This window comes from Penicillium chrysogenum (genome assembly GCF_028827035.1).
Source record: "Penicillium chrysogenum strain IBT 35668 chromosome Unknown utg000005l_segment0_segment0, whole genome shotgun sequence".
Lineage (NCBI taxonomy): Eukaryota > Fungi > Ascomycota > Eurotiomycetes > Eurotiales > Aspergillaceae > Penicillium > Penicillium chrysogenum.
The window spans coordinates 5,247,326-5,263,782 of NW_026622753.1; the positions used below are offsets into that span (position 1 = coordinate 5,247,326).

Genomic DNA, 16,457 nt, shown 5'->3' on the forward strand with positions numbered 1-16,457 from the left:
TTTATGTTCACGGTTGCTTTTTGTTGAGATGAGTGGCTACCTGAGCAGCCCCCTCCCCCCTCCCCCCGGCTGGCGTTTGTTAGGACCTGTTCCCTGCTACTCGTACGGAGTAGACAGATTTTTCCCCTGCATAGTTATCTGTTAAGAATCCTCCTCCCATAGGAGTGGCCATCCCTTCTGCTTGGACCTACCTACAGTGAACCTCAGTGCGAGGTTGTAACCCGATAGCGTCTTGATGAGACGCTGTGCTTGGATGCTGTAAACATTTACAATTTATCACTTTGCTTTGGATGTGTGAGTGCTCCGCATTGCAAAGGGTTCCAGTGTAGTGGGGAAGGGAATTGTTGGCTAGGGGTCGTGTTAAAGTGGGATATGTGTGCTCCCTGGTTATGCTATCTAGATCGTTAACCTGAGAATACAACAACTGCTGCTTGCTAAGACACCTGTTTCTCTCATTTATGCACAGAATAACTTGCTCTTGGACACATGATCTTCTACTATAGACCCACCGAGCATTTATTATGCGATGGATAAAAACACAGACTTGTGACCGAAGTCCTAATCAACAGAATGGTAGTAGCCCTACTTCGAACGATGGATAATACTATTATTTTACCAGATTATGAAGGCGGAATAACTACTTTACAAAAGCCGACGCCACGGGATCATGAATTCATGGTGTCCTCCAGGTAAAAGTTCAAGTCCAGCCATTCACCTTCGCTTGTGGCAATTTTTTCATTGTTTCTTGTTGCAGCAAGTCCAGCAGGGCTATTCGACACATTAGTATCAAGCCACAGGGTAAGTAGAGTGGCCACTTACTTTGTCGCCCTCGGGAGCAATCAGTTCAGGCTCCATGCCGGGAAGGCACTTAAACTCCTCCGCTCTGCAGACACTCAGGCAGGTACGGGGTTCCTCAGAGGCGAAGTCCTGGGCCCAGACGCTCGAGGCAGCCAACAGGAGAGTGGCGAATAGGAAGGATGGGAACTGCATCTTGAGAGATTGTTGGGGCAGGTTTGTCAAAGGATAGAGAGCTTTTTTGGATAGAAGGCGTAACAAGACAAGCTAGGGATGTGATTGTAGAGCTATTTATGTGGAAGGCTTGCTTAAAACCTTTCTTCTAGCTTCAGCTATGTTGTAATTTCTGCTCATGCCCATCCATGGATGCATGATGTATAGGATTTAGAGTTATTGATAGATGTGGACCTGAACCAGCAGAATTCTCCAATAGGCTGCATACCTTGCAAGCAAGGCAGTGAGTCCTTTTTTTGTTAGGTGTAGCTGAATGAATATAACTCAGACAAATTCGGTCAATAAACCTTGAGGATGTGTTGCATCGGTCCCAATATAAGTTTCGATTGATTGGCCGCGCCAAGATGTATGCATAAGGCATAGATCCACAGCTCGAGTTGTACAGCATGTCGGTATGACGACGATCTAATGCTGCAAGGACGCCTCTGGCCCATTCCGTCCATTGTGGACCGTTCCGTGCCGTACAACCTTTTTCCTTCGTTTGAAGGCTGGGCAACACTTGAGTATTTCCGTCATCCAAAACGCTAAGCATTGTTCCGTGCAAATCCGTCCTGCTACACCCTTGGTTCACCTAATTATGGATCATTAGAACTGCAGTGTAAAGGATTCAGAAGATACCACCGCCGTAGCATATCGCAACTCGCATATCATAACTACGGTTCGACAGTAGTACTTCACATAACCGCATGCGTATATCAGCTATCCACACAGTGCTATTTGCCACGACCACAACACTATAAAGTTCTATTGTTATGGAGTAGAATGCCATAAGATACAGCATGGTCTCGCCTTAACCGAGAAAACTGGGATACTTGCGTTAGGTAAATTCCATTGGAGCAACATGGGGAATAGAGTTCTATCTGAATCAAGAACAAGGGATTTGCCCACATATTTATGCAGTACATCCATTTGTAGTATCAGCATGGTAAGATCAAGTTTAGGCAATTAGAGAGAGGAGAGACTGATGTAATCGAGCCATGTTTGCTACCGAGAAGGGCACAGAGCACCAAACTATCTACCAGCAAAAGACTAAAACTGAACGAGTCCAAACACATAGCACATCATCATCGGGTGAATGTATGTGTAATGAAGCAAGGGCCCCGCTTATTTGCAAAGAGTCTCTCTGATTCCAGAAATTGAAGGAGCAAAGAAGTACTCACCGCCGCGAGGGATCACCCAGCGTTCAATAGGAATCCAGTGTTTGCTCGGCTTCGGCACAGGCTTCTCAACATCAGGGAAGTTCGCATTAGGAGCTGGGCTGTCATATTTGGTAACGTCATTCTCCGCGCGATAGTAGGGAGGCATTTGACCGATGATAGCGTCGATACCCTGCGGGGCTTTGCCTCCCAGCTTGTCAGAGAAATCGACAGGCTTATCCGCCTTGTTTGCCCATTCTGTGGGTTGTTAATTATGAATGTATTGTAATTGTGGGGGAGTACGAACCTTTCTGGACAAACCTGAATCCGTTGGTGATGTCGCTCTGGTAGGAAACGAACAACAGACCACGATCATGCTGGGACACGCCAGCACCCTTCTCGTTGGTCTTTGTCACTGGTCCGTAGGGGATTCCTCGTCGCATCATAAGATGCCTTTCGTAATTGGGGAAGTCATCTCGAGGCCCGCACTTCCGGATATGGGCAGCGTAAGGACATCTAGTTTGGTCCTCAGGGTTGTAAGTGAAGGCATCCGTGTGATTCGTCGCTTCCAGCTTTTTGTATTCCTCGTGAGGATTTTTACCCTGTTCGCTCCATTCCTTGAACAATAACTTCTTGTTCGTTTCTGGATCAGGATCCCTCAGAGGGGTGGGATCTGCGTCTGGGTAAAGTTCAAGCGGGGCTCCTGTACATATCAAGTAAGTGAATGCTGCAAGGAAAGCACATCCAAGAGGCAATCTTACCGTTGGGCCATCTTCCAACAATACGGGAGGAGAACTTTCGAAGATCTACCATAGCTTCGGCCGTTTGCCCCTGAGTTTCCAACTTCTTGGTGTTCGCGGCACACCAGCTGAAAGGGTTAGATTATCGTAGTATCGTAGAACAAATTCGAAGAGGGTACACTTACGCAACGAACTCCGGTGTTCTCTGTTCATATGTGCGGAACACCATGAAGCTTCCCTCTTTGGCCCAAGCCGGGTGATTGCTTTGATCGCCTTCACCTCCAACAAGAATAGTACTAGCGAGGCCATCAGCGACTGGATTTTCAGGCATCTTGGTGTGGAATGTTTAGAGCTTACCCAGCCTGAATTGGCTTCAAACCCTTCTTGGCTTCTTCGACCTTTTCATCGGTGTCCAGACCAATGACAATTGGCTGGGAGATACCATCAACCCATCCAAAGCTAAACAGTGGATTAGTCTGATATAATATGTATAATGAGCGTGAAGTATCCTACTGTTCTTTGTCGTCATCAAGAACATGTCCCTGCTGCTGAAAGACAAATTGAACACTTGGCGAGTCGATGGTATGACCTCCAGTGGATGGGATGTCTCCTTTCTCAAGACCGACTCCGAAAGCCTTCTTAACCGATCTAACGGTATTATCCAAGGTCTTTTCAGTATCACCGGTGATAGTGAAAACACCGTCGAGATATCCATTTCGTGGGGTGAATTGGTGGAACCAATCATGCTGGTCATCGAGACCGTTATGCTTTGTCTTTTCATCTCCCTCAAGGGGGTAGGTCAGGTCCTCCCACTGGCCGTTGTTGAAGACATCATCGGTGAATGGCTCCGCTCCAAGCTAGCATTGTTTAGTGCGACTCATGTAATTATCGAGTATCTTATAACCCACCTTTGCTAGACCCTTGGCGGAGAAGGCAACATTGATGGCAGAGAAAAAGACGATACTTTTTAGAGTACCTTCGGCCTTCTTCTTGTAAATGTCCTTCCTAAAAGTCTCGGCATCACTGGCAGTCGTGAGACTTGGAACGAGGACAGCCAGGTGGTCTTTGAACTTCACAGGGTCAGTGATGCGGAAGAAGGCAAACAGCTCATGCTTCTTGGACAAACGGGGCCTGGGATCATTAGAATGAATTCCCAGATTGAAACAGATAGCAGGGTATCAACTTACCAGATGTCTCCCTGAATGTTCTCCTTGTTGGGAGGCGCCATTTTGAATGACAGGCTCAATTTTCTTCAATTGCAGGTGTTCCAGGGAAAGGGTTCAACGGGGGAAGGGATCCTTTATATATTTCAAGCTACACCATACAGTGGCTAATGCTTGGAAGGAAAGAGCGCCCCTCCGTTAGGCATTAATGATGTTGTCACTGCACATCCTCGTATAGTGAAAGCTGCAACCAGATTGTTCCTTGATATTCATCCACGGATCTGAATAGGCCAATCACACCCAGTGATGTAAGGTGTCTGTCCCCGGCAATCCTGTACAACTATGCAATGCAGGTCGTGAATGTCACTGCGACATTACCCCATCTACAGTGGCTGCCTGTAAAAGAGACCAAAATTACGTGTCGAGATGGAAGAAGTCGATCCATTCCTCAAGGGAGCAGTCTGAGATTCTTTAGGTCTCCACATTGTTGCAATAGTGCGGCACAAAGTACTGCATCACTATAGAGTAGAGAAATGTAACTGAGTCCCTCACAGACTTGGCGTAGTATGAATGTTATACTAGATCATGATATATGCAGCCTGGGCGCTATATCATCAGGTCTGATTGAAGTGTGACCCCAACACGTCACAGATGTGCACTTGGTTCAATAGCGCAGGCCAGTACGTACCTGGAGTGAACCAGGACTTATCTACCCTAAAACGTGCGTCTACTAGCCGTTGTAGTATATCATATGTGGGTGGTACCTATCATCTTTCAATTATTATTAATCGAGGAATTATGGATCTGGATCTGCCAAAATCATGCAGGAAATGCATAATGTGGCTTTCACTACGCCAATCGAGATCTAAGTATTCTCACCGCCACCAAGTGGGAACAAATTGATAAAAAGAAGAAGAAGAAGAGGGGCTCGGCGTAGGTATTGGGATATCAACACAATAAAATAAAGATACGAAAGAGAAAATCAAATACAATATAGAAAGTGAAGAGGAGCGCAGTAGGAGTATAGAAGAAACTTGGGAAAGGGGACAAGGAGAATGTAAATCTATGGCACGTGAATGAAAACGAGATCGAGTTGAATCAAGTCACTCTCCTGAGCCTTCTGCTTGAAAGGGTATGCAAGTATGCAAGCACGCGAAACAGAGAGCAAAGGCCCAATGACACTCAAAATTGAAAATAATATACGCCTAGAGGATATAGAAGTCTCCCAAGCGAATCCCGGTAGTCTCGCCAACCTGCAAGATACTCGATCAACAACCTGGAGCGGTATTTAGAAACAACGCAAGATACTGACCGTAAGTCGGTTGAAGCACTGGATTAGACTACCATGAAATTTGCATTAATGCCCCAAACATGATAGGCCAGAGAGAAACCGGGCTACCTGGGCAGTGCATTAGGCTGACGTGTAGTGATATTAGACCATAGGCGCAACGAGAACGTGGATGTAGCAAGCAAGCAAGGCGCCGAGAGCTGAGTTTGACACCGTCGCGATCAGCAATCAGCAACTGCACAAATGCGGAGGACAATGGCTTAGATGTCAGCTAGCAAGATATTTACTTGTATCGATTAGCTCCCGGGCAGTGACGTGTACTTACACATCGCTATGAACCTCAAGTGTGCCTAAGATATGAACTTCACACTCAACCCACGGTGAGTTCGGGTTTTGGTAGTAAGCTGAGCCCAGTCTAGTAGCTAAGAAGAGAGCTATAGTAGGTAGATCTCAATAAAGTAACACCCGTTTAGTTAGGCCGGGAAAACTGAGCTAATGATATGCTTGATATCATCATAGAACATACGGAATAAAAGACGTATCAAACAAGGACTTATAGTTCTGAAAACCTGCAATGGAGGAGCACTACTATGTATACGATCGTGCTATATTAGGGAAATGCATTTGTCTTATTTGCTTGTAGTATCCCAAAGATTACTCGGCGTACAGGTATCGTGGCTGACCTATACTAGACCGCTACTTGTGTACACTAGGACAGCTGGTCACTAAACGCATACAATCATTGACCGATAGTCTACTAGTATGATACTGGTTACTGAACCTGTAGCTTCAACTCTAGCCAACACCGACCTAAGATGTCTTGGGCATGAGATTCGAATACCGACAGCAAAACGCTTAATATCCGTTGGGCTGGTGGGTCGAGTTCTATTAAGAGCTAGGGGCTTGGGGGCAGTGGACGCAGGTGAGCTTTTATCGACACTGTACTTGCACACCCGGGTCCAAAATATCGTTGCTACCGTAGGGAAACACCCATTCGCCACTTCAGCGTCGAAGAAGTATGTGTATCAATCTCAAATGAGTGCTCATTACCGGACCGAATTGGTGATTCCTGATAAGCCAAGAGATTGACGACTTCATCTTTATTCCTTATACGCAGAGCCGCCACTGGCCAGTGCCAGTGCACCGAAATAAGAAAAGCTAATCTCATCGAGTCATCCGGCATCTGAATTTTAAGAATCCTTGTAGAAGTCTGTGCTTAAGGATTATCAAGGGCCCTCATGTACCGTCTTAATATGTTTGTTTGACGTTGAAATGATCTTCCATAATAGTCAAGATATCGGATTCGAATGAGCCCTGGAGCCCTTTGTTGATTAATAATTCGGAGCGACCTCGGAAAATCCGCAGAATAACTTGTTCCTCCATTGAGTTCGATGCTGACCAAGCTGGTCAAAGTCCGCCAATCAACGGTGGCAGACCCCGATTTCGGGGCCGTTTCGGGTTGGTTTTGTGAGAGAGCCGCGTTTGTCGCTGGGTTATTGAATGTACTCTGGCCTAGGAAAATGAGGAAATGTACGGAAGTAGTAGTAGAGCAATTTGCGATTCGCAATTTATGCACTGTTCATCCCATCTCATACAATGTTAGTACGGAGTACTAGATGTAGGATCATCGTGGGATTTTCTATCCAAAAATGGAACGTGGAACCGAGGATTTAAACTCAGTGGGCTCCGATTCTCGGCCTTCGATCGATTCGTTTCTATACCTATGCAATGTTGTATATTAGATTTACATGGAGCGTGGGAAGGAATAAAAGGGAGAGGTAAATTGGAAGAGAAAGGGAATTTATTATAAGTATAGGATATATCCCCAACAGAAACAGGATGTCCGGATTGGGAGGCAAATGAAGGCAAATTGGGGGATTAATCATCACCCCTCCGGCGCCCCGGGCCTCCCACCCCCACTGAACATTCAAAGAAAAAACCCACTTGTGGCTCCAACTTCTCTGTCCTTCGCTCCGACTTCTATCCAACTTACAACATCTCCAAAACCGCCATTCACACGAGGCGAAACATAGTCACCTCGTAGGTGCTTCGACTTCCATCGCACTCGCGACGAATCCGCACCGAGCCGCATTCGGCATCTGAGTCACGTCTCTCCAGTCTGCGCAACGCGCATTTCCACACACTCCATCAGCATCAAGAAGATCGGTTTCCGGCTTCTCCCTCAGCTGATCGTACCGGGGAAAACGGGGAACTTTCATCATGGCCAACTACAATGGGCGCCGCATGCCCAACTTCTCGCAATACCTCGATGACTTAAACGCGATTCCCTCGCCATACGACCAGGCCCAGCAGCAGCAACAACAGCAGACTACGTTCAACGATGAGGACCTAGCTCTGTTCACCAATACCGAGTTCTTCGAGTTTGACAAGTTTACCGACTTCAGCGGCCTACCTTCATTCTCGCCAGAAGAGGAAAAGACACACCAGATCGTCCCAGATCAATCCGCGCAGAATGAGGATCTGAAGTTCTTGGATTTCCTGAATGGTAAGTGTGATTATTATCGGTTCGTGTCTTTTCCATCGCTGGTTGGGTAGTCCCAAGTCCGAGCTGCACAGCTTTCCCCTGATCGCACCAGCCTTATTCACAATTGGGTTGATTGGACCGATGTCTACATCTTGCAGTCGTTTCATTGGTTGCCTTATGAATTCGTCATTCTTGCCTATTGCACGCCTCAGATCTGGGCTGGGTTTGGCATTTTTGGCGCTTCGTGCGCTTCGTGCGCTCAATATCATCCCACGCCCTTTCACAGCTTTGACCTCCTTGGCTAGCAAATTTGAGCCCTGCATGTCATCCTTCCCGTGGCCCTAGCAGGGGTTTCTTCCACTCAAACTTGACCTTGGCCGTTGACGTGAATGCTCCCCACTATTACGCCATTCCACGTGATTGGCACCTGTGCTCGGACCCCAACTACTCACTACTCTCGGGAAACCGAAACTCGCGATGTGCATGTTGTTTGGAAATTGAACCAATGCTAATGGCTTTCCAGCAGATGGTCTTAATGGCATACCCGATTATCAGCCCAACCTGACCTCCAACGTCCAGGTGCCCACGCACAATGCCCACTTTTCGTCCGTTGCGTCCGTTCCATCCGTTCCTAGTGGGCCTGTGACTGCAAACCAGGCACCTCTCCAGCCTGCGCCTATCAACAACGTGCCAAAGGTCGCTCCGGCCCCGTCATCTGCGTCGGTGTCGCCTTCCACTCCGGTTACCGGCGCTAAACGCAAGAGCTCCGCAAATGCGGCCAGCGTCGAGGAGGCTAGTCGCCAAATGGCCGAGGAGGACAAGCGCCGTCGTAACACCGCCGCCAGTGCTCGCTTCCGTGTGAAGAAGAAGCAGCGTGAGGCTGCTCTCGAGCAGACTGTGAAGGAGACCACCGAAAAGAACGATATTCTCGAGGCTCGCGTGTCTCAGCTCGAGCTGGAGAACCACTGGCTCCGTGGTCTGATCATGGAGAAGAACGGAGCCGACGAGCAGTCTGAGCAAGACATCTCGGATATGTTCAAGAAGTTCTTGGCCTCACAGAAGGCTGATGGTTCAAGTACTTCTGACCTAAAGCGCGGCGTGGGCACCACAGTATGAAGTAATTGCCCAATACTGAAGAAAAAGAAGGAAAAAAACGCCAAAAGAAAGAAAGAAAGAAACCCCACCCAGTCTTATTTGATTGCCCTGTTACTCCGCTCTGCTGCTTCAGGTGGTGACTGTCCTGGGCTTGTGTCTGTTAGCTCCGCCTCACCATCTTTGTCTTCTTGTTTATAGTGTTCTTTTCCAGCGATGTTATTCTCTCTTTTTTTTTTAGGTAGCTAGAGCTATATTGAGTATTATGTCTGCAGGTCCAGGAGGTGGTGGGCGGATGAGTGATGTCTCTTCACGCAGTACAAGTATTTTTGATGCAATTATTCATGTGTTTCGGCCCAGCTTTACGTCTGTCCAACTCGCCTAGACTATCCATCGCAAGAAATTGCCAAATATCCCTTCAATATACAGTCATGTTTCATGAGTATTTGCACCCTAGTACTTCCACCTGGTGCTCTTCCTGTACTTTCTTCTATTATAGCCCGCTAGCTGGAGCTTCTACCATATATCCATAAGCGTGTATGTGAGCTTTCTATTTACTGTTTAACTATTAGTTTAATGCGTTGAGTGAAGTGTTAATAGGCAGAAAGGTGGCCTGGTGCCTTCCGCAGTGCTGGGGTGCAAATACTCATGAAACGACCAACACGGCTTATCATTAATAGCTGATTGGCCCAGCAGACTCCACACTGGGTTTCCAAAATCCGAGGAAAGAGAACGGATTGTCTGCTTCTATTCCCCGGACTATTAAGAAATGTTTGGCTCCCTCAAATGTGCCCTGAGAAAATCACACGCAAACGTGTATGGTCTGGATCATGCCGTCCTCAACATACAGCTCCCACCGCAGAGCATGTGGATGAACATGGGGTATTGGGAGGTAAGTCAACTCAAATAAAGATCATTTAGGCAATTGTCTCATGTAAAAGTCCCTTTGAAATCCACATTGACAAACATCACAGTACACAGATGATTTCCCCGAAGCCTGCCAAGCGCTCCTAGACCAGGTTCTCACGGCTGCGCTATCAACGGAGAAGGCGTCTGCCGTGAGAATCCTAGATGTCGGGTGCGGGTGTGGTGATCAGTCGTTATACCTGACGAAGGTTTTAAATGGCCATTCTTCTACATCCACGTCCGATTCTGAAGGGACTGGGATCGGAACCACGGCAACAACCCCTGTCTCTATCTCCACTAGCGCATCTGATATTCAACCATCAGAGTGTGGCCTGCGGTCTCGTCATAGCAAGACCAAGCTGCAATCCTCCTCTCTGATACACCTGGATTCCTATATTGGAATCACGCTGGAGTCAGCGCAGGCCGCGCTCGGCTCACGCCGCATTAATCATATGCAGCGAGACAGCAAGGACCCTATCCAGGCAGATATCTTCTGCGCGGACGCTGCAGTCCCCAGCTCTTGGACCGGGGAGTTGAAGAAATCAGTCACGGCCCTTGCAGTCGCGTCAACCAAGCAAAATGAGAATGAAGACACGTCTACATGGCTCCTGGCCTTGGACACGATATATCACTTCCGCCCCTCCCGCTTACCTCTCCTAACCTATGCACACAACACCCTCAATGCCTCGTTCATGGCCTTCGATTTGATATTATCTGATAGTATATCTTGGTACGAAAGGATCCTCCTCCGACTCGTGTGCTGGGCCACGAACTCGCCATTCGGCAATTTTGTTTCCGAGAAGGAATATGTGGAGCTACTCATTTCAGCTGGGTATAATCCTGCTTTTATTGAGATCCGAGATATCTCGGGGCACGTTTTTGGTGGGTTGGCAGACTTCATTGAGCGCAGGGTTGAAGAGGCAAGGCCATTTGGGATTAAGATGGGGAAGTTTCGTGCGGCGAGGTTTGCGTTTGGGTGGTGGGCTAAGGGGAGGGTTGTTAGGGGCGTTGTTGTTGTTGCGAGGAAGGCTTAATGGTTTGGATGGTCCGGTCTCTAGCTGTCGCGTGTGGTTATATGTCAAAAGGTGGTATTTTCGGCCATTTTTAGCAGGCGTGGTGTATGGCAATCCATTTCGATAGTACTCCAATAACTCAAGAAAGAGGAAAGCGTCGGGAGCTTCTCGTTCATTGATCCTTCCATTTGAATCTTCTACCAAGTTAAAAAAATATTTCGATAGTTACCTACCTAGGTACCTAGGTAGGTATCTTCTATTTCTCCGAGATTGCATTACCAGTAAATTCAAATCAGTGCGTCATACCTTTCCGATGTAGATAGATCGAGGCACCCGTAAAGAAATCTCGTGGATAGCCTTCAGGCCTGGTGTAGAGCTTAATAGACTTACTAGGTAGGTGAAGCTTTTCTCAGCACAATCAAGCCTCATGTAATCAAGCCACATGTAGCCTTGTGGAAGCCTACCTATAGGTATCTAAGGTATAACTAGTTAGAGGTACTTTAGGTAGGTAGCTCGTGGGCTGTTTCATGATGACGTCAAGAGGCGGTGGCACCTCCAGGCAACTTGTTCATTGATATTGGCAATATAAATTAAAATCTATATACTACATACATCCATGGATGGATATAATATCCTAATTACTAATTGGTCAGGAAGTGCTGAGGCCAGCTTCCGTTTTATCCGACAATTCGGCAGTTATCCAACGCTGAAGCCGCTAAGTGGTGGGTCTAGACGATCATAGTTGCTTTCGGCGCTCCTTTTTTTTTCTGTTCAAGTTTTTATAAACAAATTGTCCGCGTTTGGATGGCAAAAAAATCCTCTACCCTTCCATATTTCAGGCACAGGCACCTCTCTGATCTTTCTGACAGTCCCAACGGGGAAAAAGAGAGACTGCAGCCAAGAAGATCTACAAGATCGGCCAGATCATAATCCCCCAATCGGTAAAGCGGTCTCCCTTGGCAATATGGCCGATCAACTGCCTGAGACCGAAGAATCGCATATACCGAGCGAGAAGCCACGGAACTCGGCTGAGATAGAGAGACGTACTACTTCAGCCTCTATCGGATCATCGACCGGGTCGAGTATCTCTGAATATGACCCCCAGGTGCATAGGCTACAATCGCGAAACACAGAACTGGACTTGGAACGCCATCGGACTGGGACTTCGCGAGCATTGAGCAGGACTGAGACGCAACGCGCTCAACATGCGCTCACCGTGGGTGAGAGTCTTCAGTCGCGACCGTCACGGGCTCCATTGCCAGCCTTTGGTGGGGGCAAACCATACCCTCCACCTCTTCCTGAACGGGAAGATTACGTTGTGGAGTTCGATGGGCCAAATGACCCATTATACCCGCTGAACTGGCCCTTGAAAAGGAAGTAAGTCATCATGAATTTTCCACACCGTACTGGGCATTTAATGTGCAGCATTGATACTCCGATACTGACTTCTCAAACTAGATGCTACATTAGTGCTATCCTCGCCTTCACCAGTATTTGCTCCACCTTCGATTCCGCCGTTTTTAGTGCTTCATCCAATAATGTCTCGAGTTACTTCAGCGTCGGCCTTGAAGTCGCCGTCCTCTCCAGCTCTCTATACATCATCGGGTACGCATCAGGTCCCTTGATATGGGCTCCCCTATCCGAACTCAAGGGTCGGCGTCTCCCTATCATCGTCGCCATGTTTGGATTTGGCGTCTTCAACATCGCAGTGGCAGTCGCGAAAGACTTGCAAACACTCATGATTTGCCGATTCTTCTGTGGTATTTTCGGCAGTTGTCCCTTGGCAGTTGTGGCTGCTGTGTTCTCTGATATCTGGGACAACCGCACCCGTGGTGTTGCTATTGCCATGTTCTCCTCGACCGTGTTCCTAGGCCCTCTCCTAGCACCTTTCATCGGAGGCTTCATTAACATGTCCTATCTCGGGTGGCGCTGGACGGCCTATATCCCAGCGTTCATGGGCTTCGCCGCTTTCCTCCTGAATGTTGTCTTTCTAAAGGAGTCGTACCCACCTGTGGTCCTTGTGGATAAGGCTTCAGAGCTACGCCGTCGCACTAAGAATTGGGGAATACATGCGAAACAGGAGGAGATTGAAGTCGACCTTCGAGACCTGATCGTAAACAACTTCTCTCGTCCGCTTCGATTGCTAATTAACGAGCCATTGATCCTAGCTGTCACTGTCTACCTAAGTTTTATCTACGGGTTGCTCTACTGCTTCTTAACCGCCTACACTCTGGTCTTCCAGGGCGTTTACGGTATGAACGCTGGTGTTGGAGGACTTCCCCTCTTCGGCATGGTGGTGGGCCTGTTCATCGCCGCGACTTATATCATCATCGCCAGCAAGGGATATAATAAGAAACTCGACATGAACGGTGGTGTCCCTATCCCCGAGTGGCGTCTCCCGCCAGTGATGGCTGGTGGTGCTCTCTTCGCTGCCGGTCTCTTCTGGTTTGGATGGACTGGCTTCAACGGTACCATCCACTGGATCGTGCCTACCCTGAGTGGCCTATTTACTGGATTTGGTCTTCTGATTATCTTCATTCAATTGTTCAATTATCTGATTGACACGTATCTTATGTTGTATGTCATACTCGCGCGCCATTCCTCCATTTGTTCATGGGATCATCTAACATACTATCTATAGCGCCGCATCAGCCATTGCAGCAAACACCTTCTGCCGCTCGATGGTGGCAGCCAGCTTCCCGCTTTTCTCACGCCAGATGTTCCAAGGCATGGGTATCCAGTGGGCTTCTACGCTTCTCGGATGCGTCGCAGCTGTCCTCGTTCCAATTCCCATTGGATTTTACTTCTTCGGTAAGCGATTGAGGATGAAGAGCAAGTTCGCGCCATTTTATGAAGCTGTCCAGGAAGGGCATGCGGCTGAGGAAGCCGAAGAACAGGCGGAGGGGACTGTTCACCGGCAATGAACAGATAACTGCTTGTTCTTATACATAATCATATTCCCATCAGGAAAATGCAAATAGATTTAGCGAGAATGATAAAACAGTAACATAATCTTTTGCTACCGCACAAAAAAAAACAAATGATCGGGCTAAAGGGGGCTCAGCTCAGCTAGGCCACTTTTCGCCGCAACGGAAAATCCCTAAATCCGCTAAATCCGTGGGCGAGTTTTATCCCTCACCTCTTGTCAGTCTCTTGACATCCCGAGATCTGTCAGCGACGGCTGGAGATGCCGCCCAAGTCGAATAATAACCACACATAGGATCATGGGGATGGATTTTGTCTTCGTCAACGTACAGAAACCAGGGGACGCCCTTCAGCTCGCCAAGGAGCCCGAGTTCCGGTCTCACGTGACGCGTTATCAATGGAAGCAAGCACGTCGAGATAGGCGACTCCGGACTAGGCTCCTGCTGGGTGCGGCGCAGCTGGATGTTGCACAAGATGTGAAAGCCACTGAAGTTCAAACCCGCCCCGGGTTCGACTCTTTCACCTCGGCACCAGCCTCGATACCGCCTCAAATTGGCGGACTTAGGGTGGACCCCTTCAAGTCTTATCCTATATCGGACCAGCCTTGGACTCCACTACTGGTCGATCACTGTAAGTCTATATACTTTTTGGATTTGGTTTAGCAAAAACTGGACTTTATTAACATCGTAAGACTTGATGAATATGGCAGTTGATATTCCCGAGCTTGACCAGCCTGGGAACCCCGGTCTCCTGAGGACCAGCTGGTTTCCATTAGTGATGACCGAGCCCGCTTTGTTCTCTGTCACTATTCTGCTTGCTGCATCGCATTATGCCTCCCTACAAAGTCATCCTAGCAGCATGAAAATGGACCTTCTCGGTCTTCGCTGTGAAGCTATCCTGTCCATCAATCGCTGTCTTGAGGCCCAGCAGCCAGGGACTGTAAATGATGCCTTGATAATGGCTATAGCAAAGATGGCAAGCTATGAAGCCATGTACGGCAGTCTTGAGAACTACAGTATCCATATGCAGGGTCTCGTACGAGTGATTGGTTTACGAGGGGGGCTCACAACACTAGGGCTGAATGGCTTGCTCTATCGGATGGTGATTTGGATTGACCGCAATTCCGCTTTCTTGCATGGATCAGCGACGACCTTTGGGGATGAACTTCTGCCAGATCCGAATCCTGGTCAATTCCTGGGTAGCTCCTGATGGACAATGTAAATCTTCTACTTGAAAACCAATCAAAAAGAATCAAACACCCGTATGACGACACGGAATCGCGTATAATGAGGTTCATAAAGCTTCTTGATGTGACTTCCTAAACGGGATATCACATCCAACCTTGGGGAAATCTGACCCACATATTAACCGCCAATGAAATAAAGTATTTACAGCTACGCCCCATATATTTCCGGTTGCGGATAACGCCTTATAATGCAGCATCTAGGTAGGGCATACTGTATACTACGCTCATATTACAACAGGCTCAATTGCGTACTTTTAAATATATAAGTGACGAACATCTCTCGACCAAAAATTGCAGTTCCATCACTCAATTATCACAAGCCTCCGTTGTTATTACCTACAATTTCGAAATGTCTCTTTCTGGTAAAGTCGCCCTTATCACCGGCGGTGTTAAGAACCTTGGTGCTCAAAGTGCCCTCGAGCTCGCTGGCGAGGGCGCCAATCTTGCTCTCCACTATCATTCATCCGGTGGCGAAAAGGAGGGAGCCTCGCTAGTAGCCTCCCTTAAGGAAAAGAACCCTTCGATCAAAGTCTCCTTCTACCAGGGCGATCTGACCTCTGCTGCTGCAGTAACTAAGCTGTTCAAGGATGTTATTCGTGATTTTGGCCATGTTGATATTGTGGTCAACACCGTCGGCAGAGTGCTGAAGAAGCCCATTACAGAGATTAGCGAGGAAGAATATGACACGATGTTCGCGTAAGTATTGTGTTGGGGAAGGGTATTGCGAACTCTCTAAGAGTGTTTGGCTAACTACGTCTCTAGCGTCAACTCCAAAACTGCATTTTTCGTTCTCAAGGAAGCTGCTGCTCATGTGACTGATGGCGGAAAGATCATCACTATTGTCACTGCGCTCCTAGGAGCCTTTACTGGCTACTATACTTCTTACGCTGGTAGCAAAGCTCCCGTAGAGCACTTTACTCGGTATGTTGCCAGTGCACTATCGGTCGAAGTCATGAGCTAACAATATCGTAGGGGTGTCTGCAAGGAGCTCCAATCTCGCAGCATCAGTGTGAACAATGTCGCCCCTGGACCGATGGATACACGTAAGTCGACATGAATAATAAAGGGATACATTGCTCGTTCTAGGGATCTAACATGATATGTTATCAACAGCTTTCTTCTATCCCCAGGAATCTCCCGAGGCCGTGGAATTCCACAAAGCAAATGGCATGGGCAACCGTCTCACCATGGTCAAGGACATTGCTCCTATCATTCGCTTCCTTTGCACCGATGGTGCTTGGATTACTGGTCAAACCATCTTCGCCAACGGTGGATACACTACTCGTTGAATGGTTTTTCGACTCGTAAGGAAAGCTTATGGTTCGTCGCAGCTACTGCAAAGTAGTACTCGCGTTCAAATGTACACGGATCTTCTTTTGTGAATCAATAAAATTAAATTCCAATTCCAATTCCAATTCAGGCTCCAAGTCAAGT

The 16,457-nt window shown here is 47.8% G+C and overlaps 8 protein-coding genes across 8 annotated transcripts; 6 read left to right on the plus strand and 2 right to left on the minus strand.

Annotated features, from left to right (window-relative positions):
* Positions 1-735: 735 nt before the first annotated feature.
* N7489_010385 (uncharacterized protein) lies at positions 736-990 on the minus strand (the record flags this gene model as incomplete). The annotated part of the gene is made up of 2 exons (XM_056716134.1): positions 736-768; positions 820-990. 2 exons carry the CDS (start codon positions 988-990, stop codon positions 736-738), a joined length of 204 nt encoding a protein of 67 aa, XP_056563756.1.
* Positions 991-2,133: 1,143 nt separating this feature from the next.
* Positions 2,134-4,133, minus strand: N7489_010386 (Dyp-type peroxidase; the record flags this gene model as incomplete). Its single annotated transcript, XM_056716135.1, has 8 exons — positions 2,134-2,423; positions 2,473-2,868; positions 2,927-3,033; positions 3,091-3,201; positions 3,263-3,364; positions 3,419-3,762; positions 3,814-4,036; positions 4,093-4,133. 8 exons carry the CDS (start codon positions 4,131-4,133, stop codon positions 2,134-2,136), a joined length of 1,614 nt encoding a protein of 537 aa, XP_056563757.1.
* A 2,872-nt stretch (positions 4,134-7,005) lies between these two features.
* Positions 7,006-7,389, plus strand: N7489_010387 (uncharacterized protein; the record flags this gene model as incomplete). The annotated part of the gene is made up of 2 exons (XM_056716136.1): positions 7,006-7,089; positions 7,189-7,389. 2 exons carry the CDS (start codon positions 7,006-7,008, stop codon positions 7,387-7,389), a joined length of 285 nt encoding a protein of 94 aa, XP_056563758.1.
* A 187-nt stretch (positions 7,390-7,576) lies between these two features.
* N7489_010388 (putative bZIP transcription factor (MetR)) lies at positions 7,577-8,957 on the plus strand (the record flags this gene model as incomplete). The annotated part of the gene is made up of 2 exons (XM_056716137.1): positions 7,577-7,862; positions 8,365-8,957. The coding sequence occupies 2 exons, from the start codon at positions 7,577-7,579 to the stop codon at positions 8,955-8,957; spliced, it is 879 nt and encodes a 292-aa protein (XP_056563759.1).
* A 745-nt stretch (positions 8,958-9,702) lies between these two features.
* On the plus strand, positions 9,703-10,873 carry N7489_010389 (uncharacterized protein; the record flags this gene model as incomplete). Its single annotated transcript, XM_056716138.1, has 2 exons — positions 9,703-9,825; positions 9,908-10,873. The coding sequence occupies 2 exons, from the start codon at positions 9,703-9,705 to the stop codon at positions 10,871-10,873; spliced, it is 1,089 nt and encodes a 362-aa protein (XP_056563760.1).
* A 943-nt stretch (positions 10,874-11,816) lies between these two features.
* N7489_010390 (MFS transporter) lies at positions 11,817-13,776 on the plus strand (the record flags this gene model as incomplete). The annotated part of the gene is made up of 3 exons (XM_056716139.1): positions 11,817-12,229; positions 12,311-13,429; positions 13,494-13,776. The coding sequence occupies 3 exons, from the start codon at positions 11,817-11,819 to the stop codon at positions 13,774-13,776; spliced, it is 1,815 nt and encodes a 604-aa protein (XP_056563761.1).
* Positions 13,777-14,076: 300 nt separating this feature from the next.
* Positions 14,077-14,986, plus strand: N7489_010391 (uncharacterized protein; the record flags this gene model as incomplete). Its single annotated transcript, XM_056716140.1, has 2 exons — positions 14,077-14,407; positions 14,469-14,986. 2 exons carry the CDS (start codon positions 14,077-14,079, stop codon positions 14,984-14,986), a joined length of 849 nt encoding a protein of 282 aa, XP_056563762.1.
* A 386-nt stretch (positions 14,987-15,372) lies between these two features.
* N7489_010392 (uncharacterized protein) lies at positions 15,373-16,312 on the plus strand (the record flags this gene model as incomplete). Its single annotated transcript, XM_056716141.1, has 4 exons — positions 15,373-15,719; positions 15,786-15,944; positions 15,996-16,066; positions 16,137-16,312. The coding sequence occupies 4 exons, from the start codon at positions 15,373-15,375 to the stop codon at positions 16,310-16,312; spliced, it is 753 nt and encodes a 250-aa protein (XP_056563763.1).
* Positions 16,313-16,457: the final 145 nt, after the last annotated feature.